Below are 22,492 nucleotides of genomic sequence, written 5' to 3' on the forward strand. Positions count from 1 at the left end.
TGTTTGGCCAGAGCTCCACTGTATTTGCCTGAATACAGTTATTTAGGAGACTAAATAAGAAATGTGTCACAATAATTGACATTGAAAAACCACAGTGAATTCATTCACCTTAAATTTTTATAAGTCATTTTCATGATAAAGCAGAAAATTTCACTTTTAGGTGGTGAAATAATGAAAAACTATTTCTTTTGATGACAATTAGTTTGTTAATTTTACAGGTTAACTTTACTCAAACCACTAATACTACATAATTTCATGTTATATTTAGGAGTATAAAATGATATTGTAATGATATGTAAGAAGCATATAATGTGATCATATTTTTATGAAATGATGTTATGTTAGCTCACAATTTATGTTGTTATCTTTCAAATTTGAAATGAAAACTATGTAATTAATGTTTTCATACTTCTGTACTTCTCTTTACTTCTAATCTTCTGACTTAAGTGTTTCTATGGTCACTTTTCAGCCCAAAAGAAAACAAGTACAGTTTCCAATTCTACGAGCCCGGTCTCCCAAGCTTCAGGTCTATATGGCTGACTTGGTGCATTACTAACCACCATAAATGTCCTATCATAATTATGCGGGTTTTTACCCTCTCTGTTTTCAAAGAAGTAACAAGTCGGTATATTCGCTATAACAATGACGTCATTGTTGATGTCTTTATTGTTGGTGGCTTGGAAAATCTTGAACCTTGACCTTAACACACAAACCTGGTAACCAGGGGTAGATATAGGGTTTGATGTTAGAAAGGGTCAGGGGTGGATCTAGGGTTTGATGTTAGAAAGGGTCAGGGGTGGATCTAGGGTTTGATGTTAGAAAGGGTCAGATCTGGATCTAGGGTTTGATGTTAGAAAGGGTCAGGGGTGGATCTAGGGTTTGATGTTAGAAAGGGTCAGGGATGGGTCTAGGGTTTGATGTTAGAAAGGGTCAGATCTGGATCTAGGGTTTGATGTTAGAAAGGGTCAGATCTGGATCTAGGGTTTGATGTTAGAAAGGGTCAGGGGTGGATCTAGGGTTTTATGTTAGAAAGGGTCAGGGGTGGATCTAGGGTTTTATGTTAGAAAGGGTCAGGGGTGGATCTAGGGTTTGATGTTAGAAAGGGTCAGAGATGGATCTAGGGTTTGATGTTAGAAAAGGTCAGGGATGGAACTAGGGTTTGATGTTAGAAAGGGTCAGGGGTGGATCTAGGGTTTTATGTTAGAAAGGGTGAGGGGTGGATCTAGGGTTTGATGTTAGAAAGGGTCAGGGGTGGATCTAGGGTTTTATGTTAGAAAGGGTCAGGGGTGGATCTAGGATTTGATGTTAGAAAGGGTCAGCGGTGGATCTAGGGTTTTATGTTAGAAAGGGTGAGGGGTGGATCTAGGGTTTGATGTTAGAAAGGGTGAGGGGTGGATCTAGGGTTTGATGTTAGAAAGGGTGAGGGGTGGATCTAGGGTTTTATGTTAGAAAGGGTGAGGGGTGGATCTAGGGTTTGATGTTAGAAAGGGTCAGGGGTGGATCTAGGGTTTTATGTTAGAAAGGGTGAGGGGTGGATCTAGGGTTTTATGTTAGAAAGGGTCAGGGGTGGATCTAGGGTTTTATGTTAGAAAGGGTCAGGGGTGGATCTAGGGTTTGATGTTAGAAAGGGTCAGGGGTGGATCTAGGGTTTGATGTTAGAAAGGGTCAGGGGTGGATCTAGGGTTTTATGTTAGAAAGGGTCAGGGGTGGATCTAGGGTTTGATGTTAGAAAGGGTCGGGGGTGGATCTAGGGTTTGATGTTAGAAAGGGTCAGGGGTGGATCTAGGATTTGATGTTAGAAAAGGTCAGGGATGGAACTACAGTTTGATGTTAAAAAGGGTCAGAGATGGGTCTAGGATTTGATGTTATAAAGGGTCAGGGATGGATCTAGGGTTTGATGTTAGAAAGGGTCAGGGGTGGATCTAGGGTGTGATGTTAGAAAGGGTCAGGGGTGGATCTAGGGTTTGATGTTAGAAAGGGTCAGGGGTAGATCTAGGGTTTGATGTTAGAAAGGGTCAGGGGTGGATCTAGGGTATGATGTTAGAAAGGGCATAACTTAGGAGTGTAACCTTTTGACTGGTGTCCTTGCTCAGAACAGAATTTTATTGGGTTTAAAATGTTGCCCAAGGGGGTTAGAGTGTATTGTAATCCCTTAATTATGTTTCTACTCTTAATAATGTTTCTACAATTTCTAGTTAAAACTGTGCATTTTGAGTGTATTTTATTACTTTTTATTCTTCTATATTGAAATTAAAAGTAAACTAGGACGATTTTAGGGTGGGGTGGGGTGTAGCCAAATGTGTCCGTCTGACTCGCTTAAATGGTAATATATCCAAATGAAACTTAACCAACAGACAATACGCAATATGTACAGCAAGATTTATCATGCTGTCTATTTCACATTGGAGTTATGCCTAAATTTTGACAGGAAAAAAACAGACAAGCGTGAGGGTATGTTCCAGGGCTCTCTTATTTTAATAAACTAAAGGAATCAAAGGAACTTTTAGTGATAATACACTCTACACTTGTACTGCACAGTTCACAAAATTGAACTGTTCCCCTGCTAAAACTGCTGACTTAAGTATAAATGCATGAAAGCAAAGCATTTGTGCTGTCGATGACTCAGACTAGCTAGGTTTCTGCTCAGGAAAGAAAATAATCATTCACTTGCAATGGGTAATATAGCTACTCAGAAATGAATTCATCGTTTCACTGGTAAATACTGTGTGCATTAATAGGACATATATGGTTTCCAAAAGTTTATTTTACCATTATACATAATATAATATGCTTTTTATAAAATGGCAACTTTGCTTTGAGGTATAGCTTTTAGTTATACATAAGTTTTTCGTCTTTCTTTCTCTCAGTTTTTTATTCTTTTCAAACTTTTATTTCAATGTTTGATGAATGATGGGAAAGATCTGCTGAGAAATTACAGGCATTGTAACAGTATAACACTTGACTATTTGGGTTTATAACCTCAGTGTGATGTAGCCATGCTTCAATTCAATATTTTAGATTCATGTTCAAAATTGTTTAATGCAAATTAAATATCATTTTGCATGTATTTTCAATTCGTGTTTCAAAGTGGCATTATTTTTTTTTAATCGTGTTATCTTTAAAAAAAAATTATATCATTTTTTTAATTTTATGCACCAGGTATGCTATTTCTTTTATTGTTTCAAAGAAATTAGTTTATTGCAGTTGTTTGTTTCAGCATAAGATCACAGTAAATTTCAAGTCGTGAACACCTAGTATTCAACTTGTGGCACAGCCACTTTGAAAAATACTTATGGCGCTCACTAAGAAATATATATTCATTTATTGGGATCTTAACATTGAAACAACCAATTATCATCACAATGTGACTTAGTTCGCAACGATGTCAGGTTATCAATACTTTCATATACATGTGGATGCTTTTGATTATAATTTATCATGAGTACCGGTAATGCCATTGTTCGATAATTTGTTTGAGAGAACAAAACCTACAGGAAATCAATTCTGATTTCATTTTTAAAATTAAATGTTTATGCTTTGCATGGCATGAGTTAATAATTGTATCAAATTGAAATCATTTTTTGGTTTATTGAAAGATTTCAAGCATGTCTCTCTCTCTGCAGTCAATAACAAGATATAAAAATGTTTTAATATACCCAATACATGTATCTAACATGTTTTAAACATTTATTACAAAATATTTCTTGCCTACATTTAAGACCTAAAGAAATAAAATGAATAATAGATTTGTCTATAAGGTGCATTTTTTATACACATTAGCCTTATTTCTGAAAAGACTCCGCTACTTGATCTAATATGTAATTTTATGTATGTTTTAGGTAATAGAAAGTCAGTATCCACGGAGGCACTTCCAAACAACAATTTCACAAACAACTTTGGCCACCCCATTGGTGGGGTGGGGTATCGCGGAGTGGAGGGCGTGTTGATGTCCTACAGCATGAAGACCTTCATCTCTAGATGTGTGGAGAACACGAAGGAACTCTACAGCAGTGATAATATTGTAGGTAGTTTGTCTAAAGTGACACTCACATACACAATCATGTATAACAAACATAAAGTTTGAGTGATACACCTTTAAAGCTGCATTTTTACAACTTTTTTATTTTTTGTCTCGGAAAGAGCAATTTTTTACGTTAATATCTGCAAACCAGTGATATAATATTGCTGACAAAAAATCAGATTGTAGACTTTCATATTTCTGTTCGAAAATTACTACTGACCTAATAATGCATTTATGGAAAATATTAATTACTGATAACAAGATTGTAACCATGTATTTAAAAGCTGAAAATGCAAAAATAATATATGATTGATGAGTGCTGTGATCTTAGCTATTGTCTCATGAGTAAGAAATACTATGTTTTCTGCACCTATCTTTCGAATTAAACTTGGCATCCTTCATAAGAAGCATTGTTTTAAATATTTATTCATCCTTTTTGGTATATCAAAACAATTGCATTAGTTGTTGTAAATCTTATTTAGGTGTGGGGTGAATCTTAAGGTTTTTGTCATGATAGTATGAACCACATAGGGACGTGCTTAAAATAATCTGAATCATAATTAAAGCCATTATGTTGTCAATCATTGCATAGAAACCTTTCATATTTGAATCTTATCACTTTCTGAATACAAAATATCAAATTATAGATGACTATTTTTTATGACAATTAATTACACAGATACATGGTGATGTGGCCGCATTATCTATTGAATTTATTGTCCAAAAACATAGAAGTTAAGTGACAACCAATTTATATTTATTTTAAAAGTGAATCATACTGTTTTTGCATTAACGCAAACAACATCACTTGACAATTATATTCTGTTGTATCATCTTGCTTTACCTCACTTTTTATAGTATTACTTCATCAAACAAAATAAAGGTACATAAACAATGTTATTACACTAATAAAGAAGAGACTCAGACAATATTTCTGATATGCATAGATATCAATATCATCTATATTGAATGTTAAAAGTCAACATATTTTTATTTATCTAGGTTTCTGTGTATAGTGAACATAAATCCCAATTAAATTATATATTGTTAATTAATTAACTAAAAATAACTTTCACAAATGCTTTGTGTTTCATAATTCTAGATATGTGTCTCATTTATCTCCAAAAAAAAACATCAATAAATCCTGTATTTCTGTCCATCCCAGAGCTTGTTCTGTGACATCCGTCAGCTGATCACATACTTCAAGGAGATTCATGGTGGCACATTCAGGCGTGTGGCTCTAAGCGGCTTGCTTGACTCACTCTTTGACCTGAAGACCAAGGCAAGCCAGGCCAAAGAGGTGGTCACCCCAACCTCTCATCCCATTAGGTACTTTAATTTAGATATTACATTAACCCTTTAGCGCATGTAAACGAGTTTGACTGTCATTTACCAACCATTTTTTCATGTCTGCTGACTTAAAATTTGGTATTCATTTGTTAAAGTTGCATGATTTTAGTTTAATATTTAGTCTTTTGTGTAAAGGAGAACATTTTAACTGTTAAAGTCATAGTCTTTTTGTCTTCCCTAAGATCAGCATTTAGTTTCTTTTTTTTCAGAGATGAATATGAAAAGAAAATGTCATAGCAATGTTTTTACTGGTGGCATAAGTGTTGTTGTCTGATAATGTTCAGGATATTTCTATGAGTGAAGAGGTTGCCAATTTTGGCATTAGTGTATGAAAACAAGTGAAACAAGATTTTTATACTGCCAAAAGACCAAATCGCCGTTTTTAATATTTACATTCAAAAAATATGTTTTTGGCTAAATCTTTTATTAATGCTTTTAGATTAATCAGTTTTCGGCATTTTTCCAATTAATATAGATTTGTTCTATTGTGAATCATCTTATATGACTTACATGACTGAATTGAAGGCATTGATACCAAAATCAGCGGATTCCAAGACAAAAATAAAAAAAGTCAACACCGTCAATCTTTGAGAGTGCAGCTTTAAGCAATGAACAGTTCTATTATTTGTTTCTTGTTCCAAAACTTATGTTTTTCAATGATATCAAGGTTATTTAAAATGAAGAATAGAAGTGTAAAAAATGGATACATGCATTGTTTTCTGAATCCAGTCGGACCACATCAGTGACATCTGAGAGTGGAGATGAAAAGGAGAGAGCTGCGGTCCTTAGTAACATTGCTGCCGAACTGAAGGAAAATGGAGGGAAATCACGCAAATCTCTCTTCAGGAAGAAACTGAAAAAGGTATGAATAACTTTATACTTCATTTGTAAAGCAGAAATATCATGAAAGAAATATCTTTGAAAGATTTAAATAAAAAAAAGATCTGCTGAAATTAGAATATGCCTGATGTTAAGCAAGTAAATTGAAAAGCCCAATCTTTAACTTAATGATTTTTATTAGCTCGTCTGCTTTTCAGTAAAAATAAATAAAAACACTGCACACACACACGCACACACACACACACACGCACGCACGCACGCACACACACATACACACAAGTTCCCTTTTCTTATTTTTGCTTAAGCCTTTTACTAAATGGTTGTGTTAAGAAAAAACACCCTTGTATACTGCCGGTATTAAGTGCATTTTGGTTCCGTATAAAATTGAATAGTGTAGTTATTTTAAAATCATAATTTCAATACATTTCATTTAAGAGTGTTGGAATCATATCTATCTTTTGTAATGCAATATGTCCTTCATTTTTTGTATTGTAAAGTATTGTAAACAGGCATTGAATGATGGGATAGTGTTTTAGTATTTCATTGAAAATATATATAGAATTTCATTAATGAAATAAGATAAAAACAAATTCGTGTGTGATTAAATTGTTTAGAATTATTGTTTGGCTAAAACTTTTACGTTAACTTTGGCAATTACTCAAAATTTACATGAAGCTTGGTGCACATCTTGCCAGACACAAGGCACACATCTATAGAAAGGGCTATAACTCTGTCTTTATAATTTGTTATTCCCCTTTTTTACATCAAAATCAACAAATGAGCATTAACTCTGCATCGCTCTTTTTCATACTTAGACATAAAATTCCCCTCCTTTCAGCAACTCCTGGCTCAGCAGCAGTATGCGGCGAGTGACTCTGAGATTCTTGATGAGATGACGGGCAAGAGTTCCCCACGTGCGAGCCTCTCGTGCAACGAGGATGATGGACCATCCGGTACCAGCACACCTAAGAGGAAGTTTAGCAAGTTCCATATTGGTGAGTCCATGCTTAGAGATGCTAGTTGACTGTTGTTGTTTGAATAATGTTGACTGTGCATACCAGTTCACCTGATGAAGTGTGATCTTAAGTACCCATATTGATTTAGTGGTTTATCAATACATAATACTGTTGAACACCGTTAATCCAAAGTTGTAGGGACCCAACAAATTACTTCGGAATAGCGGTGTTTCTAATTAACAATCTTCCGCAAATGACAGCGTTTGCGAATTATAGATGATGTGAAATACTAAGTCGTGAAAATTGCAATGTCGGTTAAACGTTACCAATACGATACACTCAGTTTGAGTTATATTTTGTATAAAAATATTTGTTAATTTATTATTTAATAATTAACAAATAATATGTTATTATACTTCTTTATTAAAACAACATAAAACATTTAAAAAGAAATGTCAGCACATGTATGAATAAAAAACTATGGCAAGATCATGTTGAATTAAAAATTGATTAATAGGTGTGAAATACCAAATGGGGATGGTAATTTTACTTCGGAATAGGGATAATTTAGGTATAGCGATTTCGGATTAAAGACCAAAAATTTAGTTAAACAAAGAAGAGGTAAAATTGGGACCGAAAAATAAATTTGAAATAGCGATCATTTCGGATAAATGGTGTTCGGAATAGTGGTGTTCAACTGTATAAAGACATAGTATTAATTTACTCCCATTATATTGCCTCTACAATGTGTAAGTTTTTATCTTTATTTCATTTACACTTCCAATGAAAACACACAAAAAATCCATAAAATCGTTTAATTGAAAAAAAATATTTGAATTATAGCAACATCCTTGAAATATGATTCTTGCACATTTTACAATATAAATAATCATTAAAGATGTCCAAGAACTGTTGATTGTAGGCTGGAGAAAGCCCAAGTCTGACCATGAGGAGGATGGGTGCAGCGAGGTGGGTGGGGCAATGGAGAACAGAGAAAGTAAGAGTGACACAGGATATCACCGACACGGACTGAAGGGGAAAATGTCCTTCAAGACGGCCAGTCAGGCGACCTTGACATTCCTCAGTGCGCGCAGGAGGATAGAGGGGGGACTCAAGAGTCTTGCCAAGAAGGCACTCAAGCCTGAACACAATAAAGGTATAAGTTCTTAGCTTGTTTTTACGAGGAAAAAGGTCAAGGTATTGTGATGGCCTTAGTGGTCCTGTTGTTTGCATCAACGTCTACATGCAAAATTTTAACTTTTACCATAATTCAAAAACTTAAAAGATATTCACATGACACTTGGAAAACTTGTATCGGTAGCAAGACTAATAACTATGATTGTCTATATTATTGTACCGTGATGTTGCTTTTCGATCAGAAAGTGTAAGTAGAAATTTATTATTACCAGCAAACATATACATATGTACACTGGTCACAATGATGTACAACTTTTTAAGTCTTTTGACAAAACATTAATATTGTTATAATATTACTTTTTAATATTAGAAAAAAACAACATAAAATCTTACAGGAAAAATATCAAAAAAATATTATTATCCAAAATCTTCTTCAATTATAATTATGAAAGCAAAAGCTTGTTTTGATTTGACCCTTTGTTATCAAGCAAGTTATGTACTTAAAACAAAAAGCAGAGTCAATAAGTGATGTTTGTTGTGTTTTACAGAACCCAAACAGAGTCAAGGTGAGAGTGAGGCTGACCCAGATGACATCGGGATTGTGATGCGTGAGAAAAGACTGGTGGATAAGTTCATTGTCAAGTCAGGCATGCTGCGGTTTAACTTCCTATTAGAGTGTTGTCACCCTGGCACCGTACCTGACCCGCAGCTTGTAGCTTCTATGATACAACTGGTAACAAAAATCTTTTGAATTTTAAATTTGTTTTTAAATTTTAAAATCATAATACAGTTGATATGTAACGATTTAAAGATTCTTCCTTTAAGCTGTACTTAACTTTATTTGTCTTGGCCAACTTGGCCCGGCCTCGTGCTTTGAAACTAGAGTAGTTCTAGCATTGTAGGTATTTTGTTCTTGGAAGACTCTGTATTTCATAGGAATTAAACTTGAAATTTTGAACTTCCGTACAATTTGTTGCCAGACCAGTCTTTGATGTCAAAATGCAGTATTTGTCTGCATAGGATAACTTCTTATAACATACATAAAATAAAGAGTTGATTTAGAAATAAGTATACAGGCTTGATTGAAAATAGCTAATAATCTCGATTTTATCTACATTAATTTTATCTGAGGGACTTGCATAGCTTTTAAACATCCAAATTTGAACCTTTACCCCGTACCCTTTTAGGAAGCCCCTGTATCAGCACGAGCCACCCTGTTACTGGAGTGTGCCCACTTTGTCCATCGCTGTAACCATGGAGACTGGCCAAACTGGATGCGCCTCAACCTGCCCAGTTTCCGTCACTCTTCATCTGCCCTGCACTCCCGTGGTCAGCCCTCTGGCATACGGCGAACTCTCAATCTTCAGAAGGCCGCTGGCAGGCTCTTCTACAGCTGGGCAGAGGTCGGCTGTAGTTTTCATGTTATATGATAACAAAAGATGTATTCCGTATAGCTCTTGTCTTCAATGCAATTCTTTTTCTTAGACCAAATTTTGCATCATAGTTTATGCTTAATACTTAACTTAAATCATATCACTTGTACAATATTTGACATGATTTTTTTAGAATCTAGGTTACCAGCTTGAGTACCAGATGGCCCGGGAGCGCCAGTCTAGGTTCAGTCATGTGGAGGACGTCCACGATGAGAGGAAGAAAAGACAACTCCGGATGGATGATGATATGGAAGACTTCCTTGATGAAAGTAGCCACTGATTTTCTTATGCTTTACGTTAAATGGTTTTAGAATTCCTGTTTAAATAACTTTTAATCTAAATAAACTAATGCATTCTTCAATGTGTAACCTGCAGGCTTGCTATCGTTTAACTGTTTAAAAAATATCTTGAGATCAGCAAAATAACACCTAACTGAAATGAATGTTATAAATGTTTTATGTCAAACCAAAGCCCATTCAAGTTGTCTTAAGTAAAGTTGATATCACTTTTTGTTTGCAGACACAGTAAACACCAGAGGAAATGAATGTCCATATGCGTTAAAAATGCTGGCATGCCTCGTTCTACAAGAGATCACAACATTTCTGCGAGAGACTTTCCAGTATCTTCCCCGCAAGAAGCACAAGCTGGAACCCGGCTGGGACAAGCACCTGACATCACGGAGATTCAGTAGCATCATTTCCAGCCCCGGGCACTCGGACCGCAGCTCAGAATCAAACATAGGGGACCTGCCTCACCCCTCACCTGGTAGGATTATGTTGTTGTGTAGGACTTATTATTCTTCACTGTTAAATGATGGTGGAAGATGGTGTTATAGCATAGTTGAAGAATGTCCAGTTTACTATAAATGGTTGATCATACTTCTTGAATAAAGTTGATAATACTTCTTGAAGAAAGAAGCAGAAGAATAATTGTTAATGTCAAGATAGATTCACCATGTGATTACGACTGGCATGACAATTTATTTGCCTGCCATTTCTTGAGCACTTGCTTTGCATACGCAAAGTCTGATAAATTTCAGTTCAAGCAAACTAGTAAGCATTGAGAGATTGTTGTAGTTAAAAACTTTATTGTCTCAGTCTGCACATCCCTGCCAGACCATACAACTACCGAGGAGTGGAGGAGCTTTATCTTGCATTGTCTGACTGATTGTACATCTAACTTATCATACATGTACATCCTTACTTTCTTCCCAACCCCTACAGGTCCTGGAGGAGGTACAGGCAGTCCGGGTGAGAGGAAGATCAGCTTTGCGGTGCAGATGGAGCGCTCAGATTCCTTCAATAGCAGTACAACATCACTGTCCATGGATCCCCTGGCTTCACCTCACACACCCATGGAGGAAAGAAAAGGTGGGGGCTTGGATTGATTTTATTATTCAACCTTGACACTGCTCTATAGGGTTAACTTAAGTTTTTATATGACTTTTTTCTAGGTATTAAAGTTGAGCATGCAAGAATATGTAAGCAAAGTATGTTACTTTAAGATTGAGTAATAAGAAGCGTCTTTGAAGCAAACATAAAAGTATAGTTTGAAAAAGAACTACTCAGCAAAGTGGTGGATTTGACCTAAGGATACTAGTAAAATATGTGCGAGTGCATTTGAACTTCCCCATTTTATCCCTTCAGGTCGTAGACTAGCCCAAGGACGTCAAAAGCTTTTGAAGCATCTGCGTCGTGGTTCCACACAAAACACGAGCTTCAGGCAAAACAGAAGCTTCCGGATGAGACGAGGGGATCAGGGAAGTAAGTAGCATTTATTTTCAATTTGATTGTTTCCAAACAAGTAAAGATACAGATAATCCATGAATGTGTGCTTGACTGATTGTATCAAGCTTAGCTCCCATACATATACTTTTAAGTTAAGGTACTTGAGAGATTATGTGTTAACATGAAAACAGCTTGGGTTACTTGTTTGATAACATAAATATAGCCTTAGCTGTGTCTCTAAAAAATATTACATAAAATTATAAGGCCTTAGAGAATTAAATTGAGAATAAAATAGTGGTAGATGCAAATATTTAAAAACAAAAAAAAGTATTTAAGAACTGTTTTGTCCCACAGGCATCAAGCTACATGGTACAGGCAGTATTCGGACTCGTAAGGTAAGCAGCCAGTCTATCCACTCGGACTCCAAGTTCCTGGAGGGTGAGCCAAGCACAGACGATATTGAGTCAATGACATACTGTAGTGAGGATGTTCAGCAGGATACACAGGCCATGGAGGAGCAACAGGAGGTCGAGGACGAGAAAATGTTCACAAACATGCCCTGGATCAAGGTGGGTGCAATGATTTTATCCCTAAATGTGGGATCTTTTCTCTTTTATGACCCGATCTCTTTCTTTAATTTGTATGATTTTAAAAGGACAAAAAATGTTGTCAGGACGGTCTTGTCTTCAGTGCCATCATTGGCATTGTTTGCAAATAATTCTTTTAATTATTTCAATATTAGATGAGGTTGTCAGGCATCAGCATTAAATTACCCGTCTATGAACCAGAAACCTTAATTTCAAAACAAGATTGCATGGAAGCGAATCGAAACAATTTCCTTTGACCTGATAAAACTAGCAAACCAAAACTTTTATCTGCCCTCACCCAGGCTACTGTCACCTGGACTGTGTCACAGTGTTAACCCTTATATTACATGTTGTGATACAGTTAGCAAAACAGTTAAACTTTACATGCATCTTCCCTTACCAAGGCCACTATCACCTGGACTGTGTCAAAGTGTTAACTCTTATATTACAGGTTGTGATACAGTTAGCGAACCAGTCCAACTTTATCTGCCCTCACCAAAGCTTCTGTCACCTGGACAGTTTTACAGATTTAACTCTTATATTACAGGTTGTGATACAGTTAGCGAACCAGTCCAACTTTATCTGCCCTCATCAAGGCTTCTGTCACCTGGACAGTTTTACAGATTTAACTCTTATATTACAGGTTGTGATACAGTTAGCGAACCAGTCCAACTTTATCTGCCCTCATCAAGGCTTCTGTCACTTAGACTGCTATGAGCGACAGAGGCGGAGTTGTTCCAGACTGGTTACCTCAATGAAGAAGATATACCAGTCTACAGAGGAGGAACAGACAAAAGAATCTGACCGTAAACTGGAACAACGAAGGGAAATCTTTAAAGACAAGTTCAAAAGAAGGGTATGTGATTGTCTTAAAGTTCACTTTTCTATACAGATATATACTGTTACAAATAAATTTTCATTTATACAATGTAGTTTTGTGATAAGCTCTGATTTCAGTATCTTGCATTTCATATGTACATGTGACGAATTTTTGCCTCATAACTTTTGAATATGATACAAAGTATATTCACATTAATTTTGTTCTTTTGTAGATTCTTTAGTGTAAAGAATGCACAGATAGCAAATTGATAGTAGTCTTTTCACTAAGCAATGATTTCTTTTTAATTCCAACATAAAAACATTAATTTTATTTGAATTCAATATACAGGAGTCAATATTTCAAAACCCGTCGCCTATCAAGAGGCGTGAGAGCACGCCATTGTTAGAGAAAATAAGGACGGACGTGTCCCTTGTCAAGCAGAAACTGACCAGCTGGAAGAAGGAGGTCAAACCAAAGGAGGTGAAGGAGGACTCACCCATGGTGAAATACATCACTTCACAGGTACTTACATTAATATGTATTAAGCATACGAGCCCATCGTCTTAAATGTGGCATAACTAATGCTTCTTAGAGAAGATAAATGCTGCTTTGATTAGGTATTTGACATGAATAGAATAGATAAGAAAAAATGCATATGAAAGTTAAGGATTTTAAAATATTTTTTGGATGTTAAAAACTGCCTCAAATAACAATAATGATTTAAAACACTCTTTGAAAATGCTGCAAATATCAAAACTTACTTAAGAAAAGATAACTGTACATGTACAGTATATATCAGATGATAAATGAAACTACTTAAATACCTATATTTGTGAACAATTTACTTCCAGGCCCAGAAGTTGACCCAGTGTCCCCTGAGCATTCTGACAAAGTCTGCCCCTATACTGAATGAGGACCAGTTTGCCGACATAATGCCTGTAGCCTGGGAACTCATGATGGAAACTGATCAGGAAGTGGCCGCAGCTGCTGGTAATAGTCAGATTGATAGCTATGGATTATGTGCGGTTGATAACCGCCATGGTGGTTGATATTTTATAAGAACCTGTTGGTAAACATCATACCTGTAGCATGGGAACACATGATTGAAACAACCAAGAGATTGCAGCACAGACAAGGCTGCCTAATACCTAGCAATAATGAACATGTAATTGCTTGAATAAATACATTATTTAATCAACTCCTATATTTCAAAGCTTCAAGCCCCCATGAGAGTGATAGTGGTAGACTGGTTTGAGGTATCCGCCTCTCACCCAAGGAGTCGTGGGTTCTATCCCCACCAGGGGTACCTACTGATGGCCTCTCAAAATAGAGAGTACCAATTTTTGTCCATGAAACAAACTCGAGTGTGATTCTTATATAGGCTATCAGCTTTCATCACTATGGAGCTTAAAAAAATTGGTATAAACTATGCATCCGTGATTGCGCTCATGTCTCAGTAAAGGACTAAACAGAAGTTTTTGAACAGGAAAACTGAACTGCAGTATTTTACAGATGAATTAGAAGTGTATAAGAGTCTCGAAATCAGCCCTTATTCTTGTCTTTGATTATATAGCCTCCATGTACCTGATATCATCTGTACGCGCCCCAGAAAAGGCTCAGACAATGGTGTTCAAGGAGCTGCAGCACGAGGACCCGTGCGTGAGGATCAATGCTATACTGAGGTTTGGCACGCTGTGGAAGTTCAGGCACCAGGTCTGGCCTCGCATGGAGGAGGGTGCACAGATACACTTCAAGGTGATTGAAAAAACAAATTCAAGAAGTTTGACAGTTTAACTTCATAATATAACTTAGCACACTGTTAAAAAGGCATGTGGGTTCAGCTACATTTCTTTTCCCATTTAAAACAGATATATTACTTGTAGCATTTATCATTTAGGTTTGTTACGGTATAATTTATATTTTGTTCTTGTCAATGATATTATTTTCATTAACTTCTATATTGTTGTTATGAGCAACAAATACATTGTAGCATGACTTGTGATTGGCCTTTATGCTTGATAATTTTTATAATGACTCATATTGTCAAGATATCAAAGTAAAAAAAGGTAAAACATGTATTAACCATTTTGTCATATTCAACATCTGTGTTTCATCCCATCCTATAGGTGCCTCCCCCAAACATAGACTTCACTCTGCCCTTCCCGACCATCGGCCTGCCCAGCCAGGCTCCCATTGACCCGCCCTGGAACCCACACTTCAAGGCCAAGATTGAGGAAGTGACCGTCAACCAGGACCAGACAGTAAGCAGCATGGTGTAATAGTTAGTTAGTTTCACAAGATTCTTAACCTTACTATTAAAGCTTTATTACTCAGTTGTGTGATAAACAGTCTTTATGGCTCATTTCTTCAGCTTTTTTCCCATTTATTTATTAAAACACTAGGATATTCATTTTAATATTTGGTAAAAAAAATAATAAATCAACATTGAATTTTCCTGCACATTTATCAAAAGACACAGGGACAGTAAAACAAAAAAACAACTGCTCACTCTGAATAGAGATTATCATCGTAGTCTGTTGTTTTTACTTGGCTTTATTTTTTATAGTCTCTTCAGAAGCTGCACAGAGCTAGTTTTATGTGTCACTTTTATTGTCCGCACAAAATATAATATCATTCCTTCTATTTGAATGATTTGAAATAAATCTCCATCAGAAATCACTAGTGACTGCAACAACTACACGTCGTAAGCAGCAGCAGGAGATGATACGTCGAGCCCTGCAGCGGGAAGAGGAGCGGAAGCGTATTGGGCGTGAGACATTCCCAATGACAACGGTGTCCGTTACACAGCTTGCCGCTGTGGAACCTTCATTGCATCATGCAGGGGAAGACCATGAGGAAGGTATACAAGGTCAAGTTGCATTTGGTGTCTGCCAGAAGGTCAAATGGTGCAGTCGTGTATAGTTTGGTATCATACTCTGAGCTGGAAGTTGATATTCAATCATAGAAACCTTTGTATATACAAGGGCAATCTCATGCATTTCTATGTGGCTTTAGAAATTATAACAAGCCTGCTTTGTAAAATTTAGATATCCAACATGCCAAAAGGGCGCAAGGACTTGTGCTTATACTGACTTATAGGGGGTTTATATGGTGTAAAAATCAATAGTTGGGTGTCAGGCTCTTGTCTAAGAGTTCTTAGATTTTACTCCCGACACTAGCTAGAAGATCTCTCTCTCTCAATATCTCTCTCAATGTCTCTCTCAATTCACACCAATTCTGGTTAATACCAAGGAAATTAAGTGAGATTCTGTAATCTATTAATGCTTGTCTAATCAAACTTAAAATTCAGCATTTTAAGAAGGCCTGTGAAGTTAATATATTAGTATTCAACCAAACTGGTCAAAAGATGATTTTTTCTCGTATATTAGAATAATATTGTGTTGTACTTACGTCAAAGCATACATGATTAGTTTTGATTCAAAGAATAAGGAGGGCTATACTTCTGGACTTTGTGTCAGTGTCCAATTCTAGTTTTAGGGCAAATTGGCATTTTCACATACTTTAATAGTTGTTCAAGGCTATCACACAACTAGATTGTATAACTCCATTTCTAAGTACAAATTATGGCCCCTGATTGACTTGGGACCTAAGGTTAAAGTTTTAGGGCACATTGTGACAGGTTGAAGTTTTAGGGCAATTTGGAATTTTTACTTATAACTTCAATACCCTTCATTCAATTCAATTCATACTTCACTCAGTTGTTCAAGGCCATGACACAATTAGATAACATAATTTCATATAACGGTAATCCTAAATATAAATTATGGTTTGATTGGCTGGGAAAGTTTGGTTTAAGTTTTAGTGCACTTTGGCATTACCACTTATAACTTCTAAGACAAAACGGCACATAGTCGAGCGCGCTGTCTTATGGCGGCTCTTGTTCTTTGTTGACTTGAACTATATAGTGACAATATTATTGCAGACATGTTCATTGTGTACTTTGGTGTAATGTATTTATAAGCTGTGATATATTTACATTTTAGAATGCCTTTGTTGCTATAGCGACTGTTGTGCTGAATTGTTTTCTTGCTGCATGACCTTGACCTCTCTGCATGGGAAGTGATAGCTCTGAGGCCAATGGTAGTGTTTCATTCTTAATTTTGCATTTCTTTGCTTGTTTATTTTCTGTGTTGAAGGAATATAAAATGAATATGGTTGTTTGTTTTTAAATTATGTGTTTGTGTAGCTTATTTGTTATTTGTTCAAAATTTTGCATCCTGTTATTCATAAACTAAGTAGAAAAAGAAAGCAATCTATGGGAATTTTAATTATTGTTCGCTGGTTGTATATTTTTTTCCCTTGTTACATCTGAGTATCGGATTAATATGTAAGTTCATTTGATTTTTTAAAGAGAATATAATGATGTGAATGGTCACATACAGACCTACTTTTAGACTAGCATCTTACTGCTGACATGAAAATGGGGTAATCTAATATTTGTATTGAAGTGAACATAAATTCTAAAGTTCTTTTCAAGTTGATTTTAATAGGAAACTTTTTTTTTTCTTTTGGATGTCAAAAACTGTAAGAGTGTATGAGATTTTGTGTTTGTTTGTAGCCGGTCTCTTGCATGTGAAGTGGTGTATTATTGCGTACAATCCATCTGTGTTCTAACCCATTAGCCTTGCAAGAGGAAATAAACCTAGCTGCCCGGCGCGTATCACTTGCGCCCACCAATCGCAACATAGCCAGCCGAAGCATGTCGTGGAGAAATGGGAGTCTGCATTGGGCACGACTAACCACCTTTGAAGGTAGTGATCATATACTCTACCATGTATACTTTATGTATATACATTCCTTCTTCACCAATGCATTGAAAATGAAAATGTATGATATGTAGCCTTGCTGTTCTTGAACACAAAGATAAGGTCTTTGTACACTTTCTCTAATATAACTCTCATAATTACACACAAATGCACGTTCATATATCTTCACTTGCCCATGTACAAAAACAGAAGTAGACCTGCTTTGCGTTACTGTGTATATTATGTACTTTTGCCAAGTAATGGTCAGTTCAGTAAACTTTTGAAGCATGGAGCTCTTGTAGTCAACCTTTCATACTTTATTGGAAAAGTATAGTTAATAAGGAAATGTTGAGAGCTATACTCCTGGAAATCTTGTGCCAGTTTTGTCTTTGTTTATACTTCTGTGTGTGTGTTTGAAGTTCTAGAAATGATGTACCCTGTAAATGTAGCTATGAATTGCTAGGGATTGAAGTGTGTATAATATTATGTGGAGAAAAATAACCAAGATTACACATATATATTGGAATACACATATGTTACAGAAAATGATGACTGAAGTAGTGACTCATAACAAAAATAAATTGTGTACACTTGTGTATATACTGGAGAATAAGTGTTTCTTGTGAAATATAATTTTAGCCTAAGTATTAAAATGCTAACATGGTTTATAGCAGGGTGCTTGACCTTGCAGTCATCATGGGGGTTGCCATGGTTAACATCTGTGGTTCATAAATATTGCCATGGAAACAGAATAATGAGTTTATAGTCAAAAACAAGGTAAATATTTAATGTCATGTGTAATGTACTGTTTTGTGCTGTTAAAATTAATGTGAATTTTTGTCAGAAATGTTCCTATGCTATACAACTGTATTTATATGATATTACACTGTATATGTTTTCAATACAATGTTGTAATTGCCTCTAAAGTAACTGTGAATGTGGCAACATTTATCTTCCCATGTATTGTTCCCCACCCTCTGCATTTGGCACCCTGCTATTTCAACCTCATATAAATATTCTTTGTGCCAAGGCACTGCACAGGTATCATTCAATAGAATTAGGAATTCTCTTAATTTGATAGGCAAAATCAATTGGCAAAATCAATAATTCTCTTATGCATAAGGTGACTCTAAATTAATTGCTAGATTTTCATCCCCCCCCCCCCCCCCCCCCCCAGTATCGATGAATAACATTCATATGTTAGAAAGGGAAATTGTTACCATCAGGTTAAGAAAGGGCATGAACACATTCAAGGGTGAAACAGTCAGCTCAGAAAAAAAACATCTCACCCCCTGCCCACAATTAAAAAAAATTGGATGAAAATCTAGCAATTAATTTATATTGGCCAAAGGTGATAAAGTGGAATTGATGGTGTAAAATTTACTTATTTCAACCAATTATTAATGGTTTTCTATGTATGTTTGGCCTTATTGAATGACTCCTCAAGTGTCTGGCCCTGCATATTATGATATTGTATCTTCTGCTGACTCCTATGTGGATGCTATTGTTGGTTTTGCTAATGCCATAATGTTGTTTCCATTCAGACCAGTATTGTTGCATATCACTTTTAACTGTTCTTTCCATTCATGTATGTGCCCAGTAATGCCATACACCTTTATGATTGTTCTAGTAACTAAATAACTGATAGATATCCATCTCTTACATGTAATATACATTCATGTATCAAGGTATCCGATGTGCAATCATGTGAATTTTGAATGCCTAATGATCTATTTTAATGTAGATTTATATAAAGGGTTTTAGGAATAGAGAAAGCATAATATTCATGAATATATATATATGAATTTCACTGAAAAAAAACAAAGCAACAAACACATTTTGCCTGGAATTGATTAGTGTGTCCTTAAAAATCATGTTGGCTCCATATCTTGTAAACCCCTTAAAATATTTTGTAATAACTCTACACAAATGGTCATCCTATGTGGTGAGGATGTGCAGAGCACATGTTGCATGTCGATTCAAGGTCAAAGGTCATTGGACTACATTTCGTGTTTGCTCCATATCTGTTAAACTGCTTGAAGGATTTTGTAATAACACGCCACAACGTTCATCATACTTAGATAATGTGCAGGGCGCATGCTACAACCAGCTAGGTTCAAGGTCAAGGTCATACTTAGAGGTCAAAGATAATATGACTTTTTTTTTTTTGAACCTTATGATGGATTCTGAAATTACTTCCCTTTAATGTTAACCATATTGAGACAATGTGCAGAATATATGTTACAACAGCTCAGTTCATGATGAAGGTCACACATAGATGTCAAAGGTCATAGTTTGCTTCTAGATCAAAGTCACATTAGATACTTTTTGTGTATTTCCCGCTGTTTCTGTTTCAACTGTTCTTTGTTTTTCCATATATATTTGTTTTCCTATGTCAAATGTGGGGGAACTGAATTAGACAACCATAGGGGAGACATCTGTTTTTGATAAAAAAAACAACAACGTCTAGTTCAACATGTTACTTATCAGTAAGAAAGACCCTTTCAAATGATAACAAATGATTTGGGATCGCCAGGCATCAAGATTAAACATAATACTGCTAATGGCTTGATAAAATGAAAAAAAAAAATGTACATCTGATATCTTTATGTGTTCAATTTAGGAGTATTTTGTTTTTCAGGCTTCTTGACATTAATTATTACGATGACCTTGACTGCAGAAATAAAATAATGACTTTATTTCAGAAGAGAAAACGTTATAATTTCCTGAGATGACCAAGCTTGTTTAATATCTTGTTTCAAATTGCAGCACATTTTCGAAGCTATCTGTAAACTCATGCAGCTATTTTTTATTGGATAAAATAAAAGTGGAAGCTGGTAAACTGATATGACCTAGGGTGCCTACATGGAGATGGTCATGGTAGTTTTGTCTTACTGCATAAATTTATAAATTAAATCTTTTCTTCAAGGTACTCCTTTTTACTCCTCTATCCATAACCTCATAGATACTCTTTTTTACTCTAAGTTATATAACGTAGGTATTAACTAGGGGCATCTGATGTCCCACTTCTCTGTATAGAAAACTAATTGGTTCACATAAATACATGCATTGGCGTCATGTTTGGTTGTCTAGGTGATGAGGAACGCGTGGAGCACGTACATAACATGCAGCTTGCAGAGAAGTTCTTCCCATCATCCATCTGTGCAGTCGTGTTACCCATAATCCATCTGTTGGAGGACGGGGATGTCAGTGATGATGGCATCGCAGGTACATTGTTTATCAACATTACTTAAGACACTACGAGATACACTATCATTTAGATTATAACCTACATTTCAATCCTATCATCCTTCAATAAGTACCATGCTTAATTGTTCAGACCTGTAGTTTTACAAGCTAACAGACCTGATGTCATTATTTGGCTCCCTTCTGGCTGAAAACACATTATAATCTAGGAGGGTTAGAACATAATATGTACTACCCTTTGTATTGTACATTTCTTCACTTATCACTGATTTTGAATTTAAAGAACTTCTCAACCTGTTTTTTTTGCTTACATCTGAAAAAAATAGTGATATAAGAAATCCATGATTCTTTATAGCTGATAACCTTTTGAAAGAGGAACCTCTACATATATAAATACCACTAAACAACCTCTGCCTAATGTTTCAGTACGTGAAGTGGCTGAGAAGATTATCTGGAGCTGCCTTGTGGAGGATCCCGTTCTCTTTATGAGACACTTTCTCGAGAAAATCACACACAAGGAAAAACATGTATGGTCACAATAAAGATTCGCAGTAATGTAAAACTAAAAGGCGCACAAAATACTTTTGGTTATTGGAAAAAAAAACTTTTTTAATTTTAATGCACAATCATGTTTCTCCATTTGACTTGAATGATCCAAACAAAAAATGCATACAATTTAGGTAAACATAAAAAATATAAGCGATGTAAAGGCGCTTTTTTAACTGGGGAATTTGTGGCTACTTATTTAAAAAAAAAAATTATAAATCTTTTTTTTTTTTATATGTACCTTAATAATATGCTGCTTTTTTGATTTTATCGTTGAAGTCAGTTGATTTAAAGATGATATAAAGATGATGGTGCATCAAAATAAAAAATGAGAAATTGCATCAACTATATTGTGCGCCTTTAAAATGAACTGAAAATGTTTCTTTTTTAAAGATAAGCACTAAAATTGTAGTTTTCATGATTTCCCTTCAATAAAAGAGTTACATGTGAATTAAAGTTGATCCCATCTTGAATGTTGGACATGTTTTTCAGGAGGAGCTGTTGTTCATCCTGCGGAAGCTGTTGTTCTATTTCAAGGATCTTCCCACCCAGATGGCCCACTCACTCTTTAACTACCTAGTACGCTCTTTCTTCTAATTGATCTTTGTATATAATGAAAACAATTTATATTAGGATCTTGCTGACTCTCATTTCAGCTACATTGTATGGATGCAGTCTGGCTTATCATTTTGTCCTAAACAGCATTTATATATATACATATATGAAAGATGTATATTTGTCTCCTGGAGGTGCTTTTGCTCTGAGGGCTATTCCTGTAAAACATATAACCCCCGCGCGGAAGTTAATTATTTGAATTGTATATAGGTGGGTGTCTTTTTTCACTAATTTAGACCCCAAAAGTGTAAATTTGCTTCTGTAGGGGGGTGGCATATAACAAAAGTGCCTTCCCCCAGGGGGTTATATGTTTAAATGGGATAGCCCTGATGATACCCTTTATTTCATATCACTATATACCTCTTTTACAGTAAAACCTCTTTACAAAGTCTTTCTTTTTCAAAAATAAACTGATATTGATCGAATCAACCTTTTCAGATTTGTAAATTAGACACTTTGTCTAGGGAGCAGTTTTAAACTGTACATG

At 35.6% G+C, this 22,492-nt stretch overlaps 1 protein-coding gene across 3 annotated transcripts in view; it reads left to right on the forward strand.

Annotated features, from left to right (window-relative positions):
- LOC128237387 (protein unc-80-like) overlaps positions 1-22,492 on the forward strand; it is a 60,538-nt gene that overhangs the window by 14,802 nt on the left and 23,244 nt on the right. The window contains exons 8-30 of one of the 3 annotated variants that reach the window (XM_052952883.1): positions 470-526; positions 3,840-4,021; positions 5,187-5,350; positions 6,101-6,233; positions 7,050-7,206; positions 8,090-8,323; positions 8,853-9,037; positions 9,492-9,707; positions 9,871-10,006; positions 10,257-10,502; positions 10,961-11,107; positions 11,384-11,500; positions 11,819-12,033; positions 12,695-12,907; positions 13,220-13,393; positions 13,723-13,861; positions 14,445-14,626; positions 14,998-15,132; positions 15,545-15,731; positions 17,515-17,643; positions 20,731-20,865; positions 21,271-21,371; positions 21,883-21,969. In XM_052952883.1, coding sequence (XP_052808843.1) covers positions 470-526; positions 3,840-4,021; positions 5,187-5,350; positions 6,101-6,233; positions 7,050-7,206; positions 8,090-8,323; positions 8,853-9,037; positions 9,492-9,707; positions 9,871-10,006; positions 10,257-10,502; positions 10,961-11,107; positions 11,384-11,500; positions 11,819-12,033; positions 12,695-12,907; positions 13,220-13,393; positions 13,723-13,861; positions 14,445-14,626; positions 14,998-15,132; positions 15,545-15,731; positions 17,515-17,643; positions 20,731-20,865; positions 21,271-21,371; positions 21,883-21,969 — 3,671 coding nt within the window. The remainder of the gene's footprint in view (positions 1-469; positions 527-3,839; positions 4,022-5,186; positions 5,351-6,100; positions 6,234-7,049; positions 7,207-8,089; positions 8,324-8,852; positions 9,038-9,491; positions 9,708-9,870; positions 10,007-10,256; positions 10,503-10,960; positions 11,108-11,383; positions 11,501-11,818; positions 12,034-12,694; positions 12,908-13,219; positions 13,394-13,722; positions 13,862-14,444; positions 14,627-14,997; positions 15,133-15,544; positions 15,732-17,514; positions 17,644-20,730; positions 20,866-21,270; positions 21,372-21,882; positions 21,970-22,492) is intronic. The other 2 variants (XM_052952885.1, XM_052952884.1) reach the window with 2 other exon arrangements.

Source organism: Mya arenaria, chromosome 6 (assembly GCF_026914265.1).
Source record: "Mya arenaria isolate MELC-2E11 chromosome 6, ASM2691426v1".
Classification (NCBI taxonomy): domain Eukaryota; kingdom Metazoa; phylum Mollusca; class Bivalvia; order Myida; family Myidae; genus Mya; species Mya arenaria.